The sequence below is a fragment of the Protopterus annectens genome, chromosome 7.part0, assembly GCF_019279795.1.
Source record: "Protopterus annectens isolate FY-2018-M chromosome 7.part0, PAN1.0, whole genome shotgun sequence".
Taxonomy (NCBI): Eukaryota; Metazoa; Chordata; order Ceratodontiformes; family Protopteridae; genus Protopterus; species Protopterus annectens.
In genome coordinates, this window is record NC_056739.1 from 281883084 (window position 1) to 281901006 (window position 17923).

Genomic DNA, 17923 nt, shown 5'->3' on the forward strand with positions numbered 1-17923 from the left:
CAAGCAGGAATGGGTGGAGTCCCAGGCGGCCTTAAATTCTTTGCTCCTCTGAGATATTGTTTCAGAAGTGGATGTGAAAAAATTGGAGGATCTGTATTATAATGTGCAGAGATAGCTGAGGCATGAATTTTTATGGAAGAAAAAGATAAACCCTTATGCAACATATCTGTTAGGTAATGTAAAATCAATGGAATATTTGGAATGTGAGGATCCGATTCCTGAGCCTGCATCCAGATGCAAAATCTCTTCCATTTACCTGCATAAGATTTCCTACTGCTAGGCCTTCTGGCTTCTAAGATGACATCCATAACCTGTTTGGTAAGGGTAGGATTAATTATAGACCCTGAATACGCCATGCTGAGAGTTTTGATACGAGAGTGCAGGACCTGGCCCTGATGTTGAGACAAAAGATTTGGAATCTGAGGTAGAATCCAAGGAGGTTCCTGGGATAGATTTATCAGTGTTGAGTACCAAAATTGTTGAGGCCAATTCGGGGCTAGTAAGATCATCTTTGGTTTGTCCTGTTTTATTTTTAATAACATCCTTGGTAGAAGAGGCAGTGGTGGGAAGGCATACCCAGAGAGGTTCCTCCAACTGAATGAGAGAGCATCCACTTTCCATGCTAGCTTGTGATATGTCCTTGTGCAAAAAGTCTAACTGGTAGTTGTGGGGAGATGCAAATAGATCCATGTCCAGGCAACCCCAGGCTTCTGTAATCATCTTGAATATTTGGGTGTCTAGCATCCACTCGTGTGGGTCTGACAGATTCCTGCTCAGGCTGTCTGCCAGAGTGTTTTGTTTCCCTGGCAGGAATTGAGCTTGTAGATCCACTTTGCAAGCTAGTGCTGTGTTCTATAGAGTCATGGCTAGTCTGCAAAGGGGGTAGGAGTGTGAACCCCTTGCTTGTTTATGTACCACATAACTGTGGTGTTGTCTGTCCATATCAGTAGCTGCCCTGGCTGTAAAAGATCCCTGAAAGCCAAGAGGGCATTCTGTACAGCTAACATCTCTTTTAAATCGATATGTAGATGCTTCTGATCCTCTGTCCAAAAACCTTGCAGGCCTTTCCCCTGCAAGTGGGCTCCCCATGCATAATCCGAGGTGTCCGTGGTTATCACTTGGTTGGCTGGAGGTAGACTGAAGGCTTTCCCTTTGTTTTGAAGACATGCCGTGGCTCACCAATGAAATTCCTTTTGCAGGCAAGGCAAGACAGCAATCACTGATTCCAGACTGTGACAATGCTGGGACCATACGCTTTTTAGGTACCACTGTATCTTCCTCATATGCAGTCTTGCATATGGTACGAGTAGGAGGCAGGAAGCCATGTAACCCAAAGCCTGCAGGAATTTCCTTGCAGTTAGCGGAGACATTAATGCCAGGCTTTTGAAAATTGAAGCCAGCTGTAGTTGTTTTTCTGGCGTCAGGAATGCCATCTGGGTTGTAGTGCTTAAAAGAGCACCCAGGAAAGTTATCTGTTGAGTGGGTGCCAAATTTGACTTTTTTACATTCACAGTGAATCCCAGGCACTTGAGTAGATTCTGAATAAATTCCAGGTGCTGGAGTAAGATGTCCTTGCTGTCTGCTTGAATAAGGCAGTCATCCAGATAAGGGTAAATTTGAATTCCCTTGAGTCTGCAGTAAGCTACTACTGGTGCCAGGCACTTGGTAAAGACCCTGGGCACAGTAGACAAGCCAAAGGGCAGCGCAGAGAATTGGTAATGTTTCGAGCCTGCCCTGAACCTGAGGTATCTTCTGCACTCCTGTCGGATAGGAATGTGTAGGTAAGCCTCCTTTAAGTCCAATGTCACCATCCATGCATTTTTGCTCAACATTGGCAGGAGCTGCTGCAGAGTAAGCATCTTGAACTTTGGTATCTCCAGGAAAGTATTTAAGACTGACAGATCCAGGATGGGTCTCCAAGCATTTTGCTTTCTGGGAACTAGAAAGAGTCTTGAATAAAGGCCTTGTCCCGTCTCTGAATTTGGAACCAATTCTATGGCCCTCATAGCCATGAGGGACCTCACCTGGTTTAATGCCTCCGCCCATTGAGTTTTTGGTAGGTCTAGCCATCCGTTTGGTTTTGGTAAGGTGTGAAAGTGGAATTTGTAACCTCTTAAAACTACATCCAGAACCCACTTGTCTTGGGTTATACAAGTCCAATTTCTGTGAAAAAGGGAGTTTTCCTCCCAGAGGAGCTTCCAGGAGAGAGGTTCCTGGAGCCATGCAGGGGGAGTCATTGAGCCTGCTTCCTATAAGGTTGAGACCTATTTTCTCCACCCCTGGGGGTGGAAGCACTCTACTGTCAAGGTCTATACGAGGTCTGTGCTTGGGCCCTCCCTTTGGGGCACTTATATCTACCCCTCTGAGGCCTGTCCGAGCTGGGAAAGGACAAATTCTCAGCTGGCCAATTTCTGCTAAATCTAGGAGGCTGAACTTGTAAGAAATCCTTAACCATTTGCATGCATTTTGCCTTATCCTCCATTTTCTTTATAACCTCTTCAGCCTTAGACCCAAACAAAACATTATGTTGAACAGGAGCATCCAGTAATTTTGCTTTTACTTGATCAGGCAAATTTTGTTCCTTTAACCAAGCATGCCTTCTGACCATGCCAGTGGCTGCCGCCCTGCAAGAGGCCTTCAAAGCATCAAAACCACAGTGTAAGGTATGTTTCCCCACCTGCTCAGTAGCATGCATCAAATCTTGTAATTCTTTATTGTCTGCACATGCAGAAATGGTACACATTTTTTGTTTCATAACAGACAAAAGGTATTGCTGATATTTCAACATATGAAATTGACAATTCAAAGCCCTAATAGATAAAGTAGCAGAAGTGTACCCTTTTTGCCCCATCTCTCCAAAGCTCTAGAATCCTTATCTGATGGAATAGGGTTCTTAGCAGTGGCGGCCTTAACACCCTTAGGACCCTGAGAAATGGTTTCTGGATCAGCAGTAGGATTTTTAAATAGAAACTGGTGAGAGTCAGGGACTCTGTAATATCTATCAGGCTTAGCAGGGGCTGGAGGAAAGGAGTCAGGGGTTAAATTAGACTCAGTAAAGACATCATCCACAATATCCAAAATAGGAGGAACAGCCAGGGGTCTGTGTTCGGGAAGAAGAAGGAAATCCCTAAGCCTTCTCTTAGATTCAGAGTACTCCTGTCCTTCCCAGTGAAAATGTTCCCTCATGTCATGTAAAGTTTCCCCAAAAGAGTAATCTTCAGGAGGAGAAGCTGAAGGAATGGATTCCTCAGCATCAGAATCCTCACAAGGAGGGAAAGTATAATCCTGTTCAGAGGAAGACACTGAAGAGATGGATACCTGATCAGAGGATTCATAATCCAATTCTTGCCTTGGCCTTTTGTCTGGAGGGGGATGGGAACCCCTAATCATAGTTAGCAAGTCCTCCGCCATTTTAAGCATTTGTTTTTGAGATTTAGGTCCCGGATCAGAGGAGGCCTGGGCTTGAGCCTTTGTTTTAGAAGGAGTCTTTGTCTTTGCCTTTACCTGAAGCTGCGTAGGCCTGAAAACCCCCCTCAGAAGCCAGTACCCTGCACAGCGGCTCCAGACCCATCAGAGGGAGCATTATCCGAAGGTCCTGCACCTGGAATTTCCGAAGGCCTAGTTGGCTCCTCGTGGGAGTCTGTATCGGCAAGCGGTTCTGTAGTGGCCGATGACAGGGGCTGCAAAAGCGCTTCAATGACAGGGGCTGCAAAAGCGCCTCACTGACAGCTGAACCGGCAGCTGGCTCTAATTTGGACCTTGGAGGCCTATCTTTATCCTTGCGCCTTTTATGAACTCCGGTAGTCGGAAGCGTGTCCGACGACATGTTATAATTAAATCGCCTCCCAAAGTAATGAAAGGCAAAATCATATCTCCGTTTAATAGTATGTTGATTAAATCTAGCACAAAATCGACAACTAGCAACGTCGTGGTCAGGGCCTAGGCAAGGAATACAGTAAGAATGAAAATCCTTATGAGGTATTTGCTTCCCACATGAAATACAATTATTAACTTTTTCTGACATCGGACTGGAGCAAGAAAAAAGTTTCCCCAACAGGGTACTTAGCTTTGAAAAGAAGAATGTCTTTGGTATGAAGCACCAAAAATAACAGGAGTCAGCCGACCGGCACTTGCGAACTGCTTCCACCGCGCGGCAAGAAAGACAGGAGAACATGGCATCGGCTGAGAGCTTTGTACCCCTGGTGCACTGACGTCAGGGAGGATGAGTACACAGCCGACGCCGGACCCAGACTTTGGGATTCTGGCCGACCGAGGGCTGCCTGCCGGCAGGAAGAACCCAACAGTGATGACTGCAACAGTGAAACACGATTAACATCAGTCCCTTCTCAGCTTAAACAAGCAAATTACAAATCCAAATTAGCATCCTCAGCTAAGGACAACCATAAGATGTTCTTTAGTGACATCCATAGCCTAAAAGGTAAGACCCAAATATGCACTGAACTAGAAGATAATATCAAATACACTGAGCCTGTGGATATAGCAAACCTGTTAGCAGACAGGTTCTGTGAAAACTTCACTTCCCTGTCCCCACCACACATACCCCATGATGTTCCTTCCACCTGTCCCCCCCCCCCCACCTTGTATCTCTAGACAGCAAGTCATAAATGCCCTCTCCAAGGAAAAAAATATGGCATCTATGGGACCTGATAACATCCCAGGATGCGTCCTACATGGGCTCCAACAAGAATTAGCAACAGCATTGCGGACTCTCTTCAATCACTGTTTAAGTACTGGCTTCATCCCACCTGAATGGAAAACAGCCACTGTTACCCCTTGCACAAATGTGGTGCTTCCACTGACCCCAGGAACTACAGACCTATTAGCCTGACTAGCCTTATCTGCTAGGCCACAGAGTGAATCATCATGGTCCTTTCCAACAAAGATATAGGTAATCTCCAAACACTTGACTTTACTCAGTTTGGATTTGTCTAAAGGAAATCATGCCTGTTAAACCTGGTGGACTTCTTTGAGACTGTCACCAGAGCCTTGGACGAGGGAAGAATGTACATACAACCCATATGGACTTGACCAAGGCTTTTTGACACTATCCTCCACTCAGGCATTATTGACAAACTCATCCAGCTAGGTACCAACCCTTATATTATTAGGTGGGTCGCTAACTGGCTCACCGATAGAACCCATACATTCAAAATAGGGGAATACACCTCCAACAGCAGACCAATAACCAGTGGTGTTCCAAAGGGATCAGTCCTGGGACCTCTACTGTTTGGAATCTATTTTTCTGAAGTACAATAAAAAATTAGAGGTCTTTGGCCGACAAAGTCTGTGATGATTGCAAACTGGGAACGGTTATAGAATCCCCAAATGATGTCAACATCCTACAAGAGGGTCTTGCACAAACAAATGATTGGTGCCACAGTCACAACAGCCTTAAACTCAATGCAAAAAAATGTATTATAATCCCTTTCAGTAAGTGTGATGTTCCAGCTAACTACCACATCAATAAAAACTCCTTAAGCACAAGTGGTGAGACACCTGGGCATGCAAGTTGACAGCAATCGTACCTTTGATCACCATGTCTCCACACTGGTAAGAAGGGCATTCTATATTGCTCATCTCATAAGTAAGGGCATTGCTTCCAGAAAAAAGAAGTTATAACCTCCCTGTACTCTTGTCATCAGGCCAAAAATTGAGTATAATGCCTCTTTTGGTATGCACCTTTCCAGCCACCTGCAGAAAATGGAGAGACCACAAAAGTTCCTCACGAGGAGAATTCAAGGTCTTTAGTGTCTGCCCTATGTGGATCAGCTGAAATCACTGTCACTTTACTCTGTTTCATACAGACTACTCAGAGGTGGTGTCTGCCTTGTGTATAAGGTGATCTCTGACTCTACTTTATTACAAATCCTGCACATCTGTAAGTCCAATGGCACACGGGTTACTTTCTCCAAAGACCTTAACCTGCTACATGACATTAATAGAACCTGCTGGACGGACAGATTTCTCTTCCAGAGTTTACCGCACCTGAGGAACAGATTCACAATTCATGTTAAGCAGAGCACCTCTTTGGCCCTATTCAAGTACAATCTGGACGATTGGATGGGTAACCATAAAGTCACCATGGGGGATCCACCTTTGTCTCTCTTGGACAGGGGCAATAGCTGCTGATTGTGGAAATAAGGGCAGAACATGGCTAGGCTTGTAAGGGCCCTGGGGCCATTAGCCTAGTAAATTCCTATGATCCTGTAATAGAACTTGGCTATGGATTGTGGGTACAGAAGCATAACATGTCCAGGAACAAAGATTTTATCTTTTCTTGCCCCTTTAAACTGTTAGCTGGTCACTATCTTAACTGAATGTCTTCTGCCAAACAATTGTGACCCACCATAACTATTTGCATCTTAATACTTCAGTTGTGTTTCTTACACTATTCATGACTCTCACACTACTCATGACTCACCCACCCTTCTGATTTAAGTACTTCTCTGTGGGGTCGGTATGGTAGAACACGGAGTCAGTTTCAGTTCTTTTTTTTCAGGATATAAAATAGATGAGAATAAAACAGACTATAGCAGTACACTATGTACCTACACATGACATGATTCAGTGATAGCCATATTTACGGGGACATAAGATGACACATTTAAGTGAGTGCATTACAAAGGATTCTACTCTGGCAGGTAAGAATATACGGGAAGAGAATAATACAAAAGTTGAGAAGTTGGAAGCTCTTTTGAATAAGGACATTAAGATACAAACACTGAAAATATTTCTAGTCCCTTTAGTTTTATATACAGGTTAGGTATATATTTATCAACCAGAGGAGAAGCTCTAAACTATAAATAATTATTCAAGGAATTTATTTGGGAGGAAAAAAAGGCAAGACTTACATAAGTTAATTCTGCCTCCAGGACAAGAGGATTTAGAATTACCGGATTTGAAGGGATACTTTAGAGCTGCAGAGTTGAACCCGATATACACAATATAAACAGATAAACCAAAGTGAAAAGGAAACCTGATGAAACAGTGAGGAGTTTGAGAAGTAAGGAGAATAAATTCCTTGAACAATTATTTATAGTTTAGAGCTTCTCCTAGAAGTAGGTACTTAAAGGAGAATAACAAAAACATACATAATAACATAGTAAAAAGTATACCAAGAATTAAGCAAACACAGAAATAGATACAGGAGATTTTACCAACAGGAATAACTGCAGGTAAGGGTATAAAAAATAAGCAAAAAGGCTGAATTAGCAAAAGCACCAAGGTACTGGGAGCAAATAACAGAGGTAAAGGTAATGTGGGACGAAGCCAAACAGAAGTTTGGACAGCAGGTTACCAAGAATTGATAAGGGTATAGATAAAGAAAAAAGTATAGTGAAGTGCCAAGTGCAAGACCAGCACAGACAGTTTTTAATGAAGTCTACAACGAAAGTTACTGCAGAAAAGAACAATTAGTTGGGCATATAAAATACTTCAATGATATATCAGCCCGAGGCAGTTAGAAGAGACTGGAAAGAGAGAAAGGGAAGGCAATATACTAAAAAACAATAAGACTGAATATGCATGGCTCTTAAGCAATAAATTCAAGAAGGTTTAGGATTTGTTTTGGAAGTATTTGTATAGATATTTTTATACTCCAAGCAGACTTCAGAGAATTTTTCCTCAGGTAGATAGCAAATGCTGGAGACATGATGGGAAAAAGTGAGGTAACTATGAACAAATTTTTAGGAATCTAATGAGTTTGCAGACTTTAAAACCATCCCTACAGCACACTTTGGGGGCAAACAAAGGAAATTATTATTTTGATCTGGGATACAGGATCCAAGTTGCACAGACATGGTAAGGTCTTGCGAAGTTTAACGATACTGGTTGCCAAATAATTACTAGAAAATCGAAATCAAATTCTAAACCAACTGTAACTGCAAGTACTGTATATTGTAAAGGATAAAAAAGAACTGGACATGGGGTCTTTAGAAAAGGAAAGGGGCATACTATATGAATGAAATTTTTGGGGACAATACAATACACGCAAAATAATATTCAGGACAAGTGAGGTTTAAAGGTAGACAGGAATTAAGCAATTTATGTAATGTTGGAATGAATCAGAAATGTTAAAAAGAAACATACTATGAATAATGCATGAAAATGAACAATGTTTGCTACGGTGTGTTTTTTTAATAAAAAGTACCTGAGGGGACCAGAAGAGCATTTTAATAATGTGCTTACCCTCCAGGAGAGTGGGGGCATTGCTTAACCCTCCCAGCCATGATCTAGGGCTATGCATGTACACTCACAGTGATATCTGAATTGCTAAACAATGGATTTTCTACTGCCACAATCCTCCTAATAATGAGGTAGACCAGATGTTTCACTCTCCAGTGTCTGGGGGGGAGGGGCGGGATTGAATCACTGGTACTTACAACAGTGTTTTACATTGTGCTACTCTCTCACCAAATCCATGTAATGGAGGTGTGGGTGCCACCTGGTAATCTGATGGCTATATGGCATACAGTGGATCTGCTTCTAGGCACTGAGAGAACATTTCATCAACATCCATTAGGACTAAGACCTGAAATCTGAGAGTGGCAGAAAGGAAATAGCAGGAATAGGGTTGGGCACTCTTTTATAGACGGCAGTAGGTGCTCGCATCCCAAAGAATGGCTGCTTCTCAGAAAGAAGTACCACATGCTGACTAGTGAAAAATAAGGAGGGTCCTCGGTGTTAGATGTGATTCTTTTCTAACCCACACCTGCTGTTCCCCTGCCTCTCTGCTCTTAACTCAAGACATTAAAAACAATCTCTCAAAACAACAATGCATCAAAAATATTACTAGGAAACAAAAAAATCTATTAGAACTAGTAGAGCAACCCATGAACTTAAATTACCTGTTGACATCAATATAAAAGAAAAATTACAAATCCCTCTAACTACATTAGGAAAATAAGAATAATATTCAACAATGCTCAGAATGTACTCTAAACAGCCCCACATACTCCAACCCAATAGGCATAGTGCCAATAAACCAGTGCCAATTTTATCCCCGAAACATCTATACAAACTCCACACATCTCATTATACCTTACACCCCAAATTATTACCAAGATACATGTTCTGAAACTGCTACGAAAGACCAAAGACAACAAAGAATGTTGAATAAATAGTGCCAGATGTGCCCTTACTAAATCTTTCCTCAAACTGTTTAACTTAAGCCTACTTAAAGAATTGGTTCTCAAATTATGGTGCACCATGGTAGTTATGTCTCTCCAATACTGCGGCTTTACCATGATGCTTTGCAATTATTCGCCCATCAGCCCAATAAGCCTGATATGCAAAGCCATGGAACATAAATTTATAATGGATTTCATCAGTTATGATATCAACAATAAAATTAGGTTTGGCCGTCCACAGCTTGGCTTCATAAAATAGAGATCCTATCTATTAAATTTAGTTAATTTCTTCCAGAGTGTCACTCATGCTGTAGAAATTGTGAGGCAGTTCTTATAACATATCCTGAACTGTCCAAGATGTTTGACATTATACTCAATGCGGTTCCAAAGTATGTGGGCATAGTAAGAAATCTACACCAACAGTCCCAAACAACCAGGCCATGGATCATTTTGTACTAGGCTGCCAGGCTCAGAGTGAAACAAAATGTGAATGTGTGTAGGAGTCCATTTACGTGTCTGTCTGCGTGTGTGAGGGAATGCATGCATGAAAGCAGAATGTGTGTGTGTGTGTGTGTGTGTGTGTGTGTGTGTGTGTAAGAAGAAAAGACTGCATGTGTACGACAGAGTGAGCAGGGAGATTGACTGAGCCATTATTTTACAATGGCTGTTTAGTGACTGTAAAATAAAAGTCAAGGAAATCAAAAAAGTGTGGGTATTTGTGTGTGTGTGCATGTTTATGCCTGTGTCTGAGAGTGACTGCGTGCATTAAAGTACAGGAGTCCGTGTGTGTGTGTGCGTGCGTGTGTGTGCGTTTCTCTCTGTGTGTGAGCGAATGCATGCATGAAAGCAAGAGAGATTGTGTGTGTATATGTCTATGTGCAAGTCAGTGAAAGTGAGAGCAAGCCATTATATTCACAAAGCAGTGCTTTTGCTGTTTAGTGAGCGTAAAATAAAGCACAAGTGTGAGAGTGTGTTTGTGCATGTGAGTAAGACAGAGATCGGTCGAAAGAGAAAATGTGCGTTTGTTTCTGTCCGTGTGTGTGAGTGAATGTGTGCATGAAAGCAAAGAGAATGTGTGTGTGTGTGTGTGTGTGTGTGTGTGTGTGTGTGTGTGTGTGTGTGTGTGTGTGTGTGTGTGTGTGCACGCATGCGAGAGAGAGAGAGAGAAATGGACAAAGCCAAAAATAATGGGGAGACAAAGGCCCAAAAACAAGGCCACTTTTAAGTACTGCTCTTACAAACTTAGAAAGCTTGCCTTTTGGTTTACATACCTCTCGACTATAGTAAACCAATATTATGCACTTAAGATTACACTTTTATTTGGTAATTATTGCCAATTGTATTTTTTATTGTACTTTGGGGTGTTTCTCCCCGGGTCTTGGCTGAAAATGGACTTCTAGTCCAGTCAGGCCTCCCCGGTAAACAAATGTCAAAATAAATAAATAAATATTATCCACTTTATAATGTGGGCGCAATGGCTGGTCCATGGAAAACTGTCTTACATGAAATGGATCTACACATTTTAAAAGTAGATCCCTGAGTGGTAAGATAGTTGGTGTGGCAGGTACTTCATCAGAGAACGTGAAGCTAACTAGTGGAGTCCCACAGGGCTATGTGTTGGGACTGCTCCTTTTCAGTATTTACTTATGTGGTCATTGAACGGGAACCAGAGCCTCTGTTTAACAAAGTCTGCAGATGAGTGCAAACTGGGCATTAGTGTCAAGAACCCTTCTGACACCTGTACCTTCAGAAAGCCTGGTGCACTGAAAATGGGTTCAAATTAAGCAAGAAAAAGGGATCATTGTTGCATTTGGTAAACAAATCCCTGTCCTTAATATATAGTACAGACAATACTTCTCTACAAAATGAAGATGTGGTTAGGGACTTGAAACCTGCACTGGCAGTTCCCTCTCCTTTGATCATCATGTACCAACTTGTAGTAAAGTCCTTCTACTTAGCACAACTGATAACCAAAGGTATAATATCCAGATCCAAAAAAGTTATTTTGCCTTTAGATTCAGAGTTCATTAGGCCAATTAGAGCACACTGCCCCCATCAAGATGCACCACACAATACATAAACAATAACTAGAGAAGCCCCAAACTTTCCTAACAAAGATGATTATGGGCTTACCCTGAGCTACTAAGAGGCTAGGAGCTGTATCCCTTTACTCAATATCTTGCACACTATCAATTTGTGCCTTCTCTACCATGCCGTATTAGATTTCCTGTATCTCTGTAAGCCTAATAGCTCCACAAAACACCATGACTGGGGACATGCATCTTCACTAGCAGAGGATTAGAACTTGATGGAAAGGCAGCACCGCCCCCACCTCTGGAAGAAAGGTCTCCATAAGGTTAATGGTTAAGCAGTACGTCATCATTCTTCAAACAGAACCGGATGATCATATAGGTAACGAAAGATTTACCTAGGATTAACTGGCCTAACTCTCCTTGTGAAAGAGAAATACAACCAGAACTAAAATGGAAACACTACTTGTTTAACTCATTCATGTCTGCAGCTTCCAATGCTCTGTGTTCAAATTGGCAACACTAGTATTAGCTTTGTCAACTGCCTTCTGATAAACTACAATTATGGCACATCAAAATGGACCTCTCACAGTGCTCTGGTCACTGTACTGAATTAATGGAATTCGGTACTACAATGGAGTGAACTGGATGTGGGAAAATATTTTAAATTGAACAAGTAAAGTACAAAGTTATATTACTTGCTCATTTTAAAGGACTTACTTTACAATTAAGACTCTTCAATTTTGTAGCTCCAAGAGAGCCCCATCCAGCCTTCCAGTAAAGTTATTTACACATACACATGAACATAATGCTGAACAAGAAAGGACATTACAAACCAAAGTGCATTCAACTACACAATCCATTAACATTATTTCCTGAGCAATTCCCTGCCGTTCAGACAAACCAATAAACCTACCTTCAAATTATTATCTTCTCTGTGTTTGGAAGATCCTTCAGTTTCAGATGAGTGTTCACCGTCATTCTTAATATTCCAGTAGAAGAAAACAAGTTAAAATGCTTTTAGTAAGGCAGAAATTAAGCTTAATTAAAAAAAATCATCTTACAGTCAAAATTGAAAAAGAAAATGGTGGGCAGTACAAAAAAAATTAAATTATACAGGTGTGGAGTCAGCCCACTGAAGATAAAAAGCATTCAACAGTAACATCAGGGGATCCAGGCTCACTCTCAAGGTAATGTCAATAGAATGAAATTACACAACTACAAAGCTGTTCTCCTTCATGGAAAGAGGGATAAGCATCATACAGCAGCACTGAAATTATCAGGATACATAACATTACAAAGTAATTGGAGAAGGGTAGTTACCTAACGTCCACTTTAATGTCTGCAACTGACAAGCAAGTTTCATGTACATCTGCAGCTGTGTCACAGGAATGCAGACAAAGCTGGAGATTCATCACCATCAGACAATGGCTGACAGCACCACAACCCACATCCCCACGACTACTTTCATGGGTGTTCGGTTTCATTGCTGCATGATGTTTAAACTCCCTGAGGAAGCACTTGCTTATGCTTTGCTTTTTCTGCCACAAAAGACCCTGCCCTACTCAACCTCCTTCACCTTTGTAAAACCAAAAATTGCTCAAAAACTGGCATCAAACTCCAAGGGATTCATTTTGGAGTACAGACTAACAAAGGGATAGGGGAATAGCAAGTAAAAGATCTGCTCTAGAACACAAGCTTCTCTTAAAAAAGGGATAATTAGTAGGGCATATAAAATACTGCACGATAACTAAAAATCAGAGCAGGTTAGAAAAGACTGGGAAGAGACTGAAAAAGCAATTTACAAGGAAACAATGGGAGGACATAAGTATCTCTCCCAAATATGCAACAAAGTCTAGAAGGTTTAGGATCTTTGGTTGGAACTGTGTGCATAGCTATTTTTATATCCCAAGCAGACTTCAAATCATTTTTTCTCAGGTAGATGGTAAATGTTGGAGGTGTGATAGGGAAGAAAGAAGCAACTGACCGCATACATTTTGGGTGTGTAATGAGTGGCAGATTTTAAAAATTCCCTACAGAGTGCTCTATTAGAAATGCTGGGTGAGCAAATGGTTGTAAGTAAGCAAATGATTCTTTTGAGCTGGGAGACACAGGATCTGAATTGCCTAGGCATACTAAGGCCTTAATTTTAATTCTTTTAGCTACCAGAAAAGCAATTCTAAGAAAATGAAAATCAAAGTCTGAACTAACTGTATTTGAAATACTAAAGATTATAAAACAACTGGAAGAGGGATCTTTGGAAAAGGAAAGGAGCAAATTACAAAGAAATAAATGGAATTGTGGGAACAATATATGCAGAATAATGTTCAGGAGGAAGAGTAAGGTTTAAGGGAAAGCAGGAATTGAACAATTTATGTAATGTTGGACTGATGAGCGCTACAAGGAAAGAAAAGAAAATATATGTGATGTATAATGTAGGTAAATGGAGAAAATCTTAATATGGTTCGTTTTCTATTCTGTTAATGTATGCTTACCTATGTTTTAAGTGGTAATTTAATAAATCTGCTTTAAAAAAAAAAAAAGCTTCATCAACAAACAAGACTCAGTGATGTGACATTATATCAGTCAGTCGTGAAGATATGAGGGTTCATAAATTCATAAAATCACTGCATGGGGTAGCCTATATGGCCTTTCTTGAAAAGGAAGGAAACACCACTGTGTAACAGCAAATTGAAGGGTTGGGTGCATTGACTTATTAACCTAAGCTCCTATATGGTCTGCATAACTACTTGCCTAGTATCTCTGCCTGTGACTGTATGAATCTAAGAAAGACAGGATGAAAAAATCTAGTAAGGACGTCTTAGTATAACACAGCACCAGTCTCCAAGCAGGTATAGGGAAGGCAAGAGAATAGTATGTGTCCCATAATTTAAAAACCTCTAGTGCACATAGAGAGAAAAGCTGTACAGTTCAATAACTCAAAGTGTTAAATGCAATGTTAGAAAATCCCATTGAAGCCATTAGTAAACTTATGCAATGCCAATATAGCCTCAGATACAAACTGCAGAACTAATTACCAATGTGAAATGATATTTTAACTACAGAACAAGAAAACTAGTACAACAAATCATGGCCAATTCCTCAAGACTATGCCCAAATCAGGAAATGAATACAAAATACATATATAAGCAGTTTAACTGAAATTCAGAACTAAGTTAATGGCTGCAGTTACAGAAGCACGTCAGAAACACTTTTCTCAGAATACAATGAAATTCTTAGTAATGTACACAATTTTACTGTTACAGCACAATATATGTTGCCGAGCCCACGAACAAGAATTTAATTTTTGTTGCCCCTTTAATGGCAGGCAAGTACTATAGTAACACCTCATGCCATATATTTCTGTCTCAGTGTAACAATTTAAAATGTTATTAGGCAACCTGTGTTCCCTTATATCATCCATGAACCTGGAAAATGTGTACCCCCCCCCTCTCACCTACTGCTGATGGTGGTAACTGGTAAAAGATGCGTTTACCTATGGGAAGTTCTGAGGTGCTGATCTAGTACAGTTGCAGTTTTCTATGGTCTTGTCATGGTTTTGCTATTACCAAAATGAGACTGTTTTTGTATCTTTCTTCTTCATACAATGTAAATTATTTCCAGAATGATTTTAGGTGGATTTGTAGTTCTTAGCATGTACAGTCTGAAGAGCCTTTTTAAAGCAATACAGTTTGTGACATTCTACTGCTTTTCTATACATCACTGTCCATCAGTGTAGTTAAGGACGGAAACTGCTACAGATTTCTCTTACACGAGTCATTTCTGGTCCTTTCCATGCATCAAACAGTAAGTGAAGGATAGTGCGTATCTATTACAACAGCCGGCTCCAACCTTTTTTTTTTCACCAAGGACTGGTTTCATGTAAGATCATTTTCCATGGACCGGCCATTGCGCTCACATAATAAACTGCATATTTATTTATTTATTTGACGTGTTTACCGGGGAGGCCTAACTGGACTAGAAGTCCATTTTCAGCTGAGACCCAGGGAGAAATCTCCAAAGTACAATAAAAATACAATTGGCAATAATTACCAAAAAAAAAAAAGTGTACATCTTAACTGAATAACATTGATCTATTTTGGTTGAGAGGTATGTAAACCTAATGACAACCTTATTGACTTTCTAAGTTTATAACAGCAATATTTAAAATCTGTCCCTATTTGGGTCTGTCCAGTGTACCTCTCAACTGTCCAGATTTTCCCAGAATGTGCAGAATTTTGCTTTATATTTTTGGTCTGCTTCTCATAAAATGGTCATTTTCTGGCAAATTAGTAGCAAATCACTGAGGTTTGAAGTCAGAAAATAATGACAGACAGTTGAGTTTCAGACTTCATACCCTTCAGAAAATACATGCCAATGCAAAACCTGTACTTCTGTCTACTTTCTAAGTTTGTAAGAACAGTACTTAAAAGTGTTTGTATTTTGGGGCCTTTGTCCCCCCATTAGGTTTGGCTTTGTCAAGATTTCTCACTCTAAAGAGACTGAAAGGTATGCTGATGAAACTTATTGTGTGAGAGTTTGAGTGGTATGGTCAAGAGGTACGCAAAAAAAACCTCATTGCTGCTGCCAGAGTCACTCCCACTCTTGACTCTGTCTCACACACACACAGACAGACACACACAGACAGACACACAGACACACACAGACACACAGAGTCTTTGCTTGCTTTCTGCATACATTCACTCACACCTACAGACAGAAACATACACACACAAACGGACTCTTGTACTTTCATGCACGCATTCACTCACACGCAGCAAACATACACCTACACAAGGACTCTTGTACTTTTTCACATATTCACTCTCACACGCAGACAGAAAATATACACACAAACGCACACTTTTTTCAGTTTCTTTGACTTTTATTTTATACTCACTAAACAGCAAAAGCACTGCTTAGCCAGTGTAAAATAATGGCTTGATCCATCTCATTCCTCACTTTCTCTCATACACATACAGTCTCTTCATTCACAGACACAGACACACATTCTGCTTTCATGCAAGCTTTCACTCACACATGCAGACAGACAAATACACATACATACACACATTCACTTTTTGTTTCACTCTGTGCCTTGCGTCCCAGTGGTTGGGGAACACAGCATGGGAACTTGTAAAAATACTTCAATGCTTTGTTATAATTGTGTTGTGTTAAGTATTTGCCCCTGAAGACTGGGACCAGATCTAAAATGAAAGCATCTCCCTCCCCAATATACCCTTGGATACATCTAACTCCAGACAGGAGTGAAATTCCAGCTGAGACTTTTTTTTTTTTCTCCTTCAAGGAGAAGAAATGCAACATAGTTCTTTTAAACTATAATTAGGACTAACACTGACTGCACAAGCTGGTTTTCTGTTTTCTGGAAAGTAGAGTACCTGTTTCAGGTTAAGTGCAAACTTATCTCTGGAAACCTGGACTACTGGCTGTGGGTAAGTAAAAAGGGATGGCTCTGGCAGCTTCATAAAGTGCACATTTTGTTCATAGTGAAAAAAAATAATAAATTCACTGTAATGAAGTGTTGTGAATGAATGCCGTATGCTTTGTTCCACCATACTTCTTTTGTCTACAATATTTTATTATAGACAGAAAAGCAAAATATTGTATTATGTTGCACTGGTGGCAAGTTAATTAACATCTAATCTCATTCCTGGATGGTACTTTTTTTTTTTTTTGAAAAGGGAGGAATCCTTAACATAGCAAAGTGAGTAAAGACAGAAGTTGGCTGTCCATACATTGGTATGTTCTGCATCACCCATTTGACATTCTGAGGTCAGTAACTGCAGGTCTCAGAACAGTGAAGTGACCTGTGAAAACAGACTTCCCATGTGCTTGCCACACTTTGGAATGAGTCATCTTGTTCCGATGTATTAAGGGTAAGGGTACACCCCTTGAAAAAGGAGAAGACCAAGTTCTGACATTCATCTTTTGTTTATAATTTTGGTGACTCTCAAGTTACAGAGCTCAAAATTGCAATATGAAGTAAAAAAACTATTGTTTCTTTCCACGTTTCTGTATAGATTATGCTGTGCTGTCCTGTAAAATGACTTTGCTGTCTTTCATTCTCAGTGCAACCAAAAGTGTTACTACGGTACTGAAACGGGAGAAGGAATGCATGAGATATAACTACTTGCTTCAGAGTGGATTAGTTACCAAATGTACAGTTATACAGCTTTTATGTATTACCTGGATGACTGATAGTACAGAACTGTAAAAGTTGCTTTTATGTCTCCTACAAATTTGTAGGGTAATTGTGTAAGGGATTATCGGTTTTAATACTGAAAACTTCTCTGACACTTCAGTTTAGTGCAATTTGCCAAAAAAGTCAAAGGTAATGCAAGTAAAACTAGCTCATACACTGAATTTTCTTTTGCATGGGCTTGTATGAGTGAGTTTTTTTTTCTTGGTTAAAGCCACTCAGCAGAGAATAATCATAGTCATCATCATCATACGCCCCCCCCGCCCCCAAGTCATCAGAATTTGAGACGACTTTATCCGATCTGTACACAAATGTAAAGGTACTCCACCAATTACGTTCCAGACATCTCTGCAATTGTTAAGTAATGTAGTATTATTAAACAAAAAGGGGAAGGAGCATATGGTTTTGGTATGTTTTAGGGTTGTGCCATTAAATAAATGTATTCTTTATATATTGGGAAAGACTCCATATAACGGAATGTTTTTACAGCTGACCAAAACTTAAACTGACTGCTTCTGTAGGCA

The 17923-nt window shown here is 40.4% G+C and overlaps 1 protein-coding gene across 1 annotated transcript in view; it reads right to left on the reverse strand.

Annotated features, from left to right (window-relative positions):
- Positions 1–17923, reverse strand: part of LOC122805950 (ankyrin repeat domain-containing protein 11-like) — a 297653-nt gene that overhangs the window by 138121 nt on the left and 141609 nt on the right. The window contains exon 8 of the mRNA XM_044076194.1: positions 12096–12161. Coding sequence (XP_043932129.1) covers positions 12096–12161 — 66 coding nt within the window. The remainder of the gene's footprint in view (positions 1–12095; positions 12162–17923) is intronic.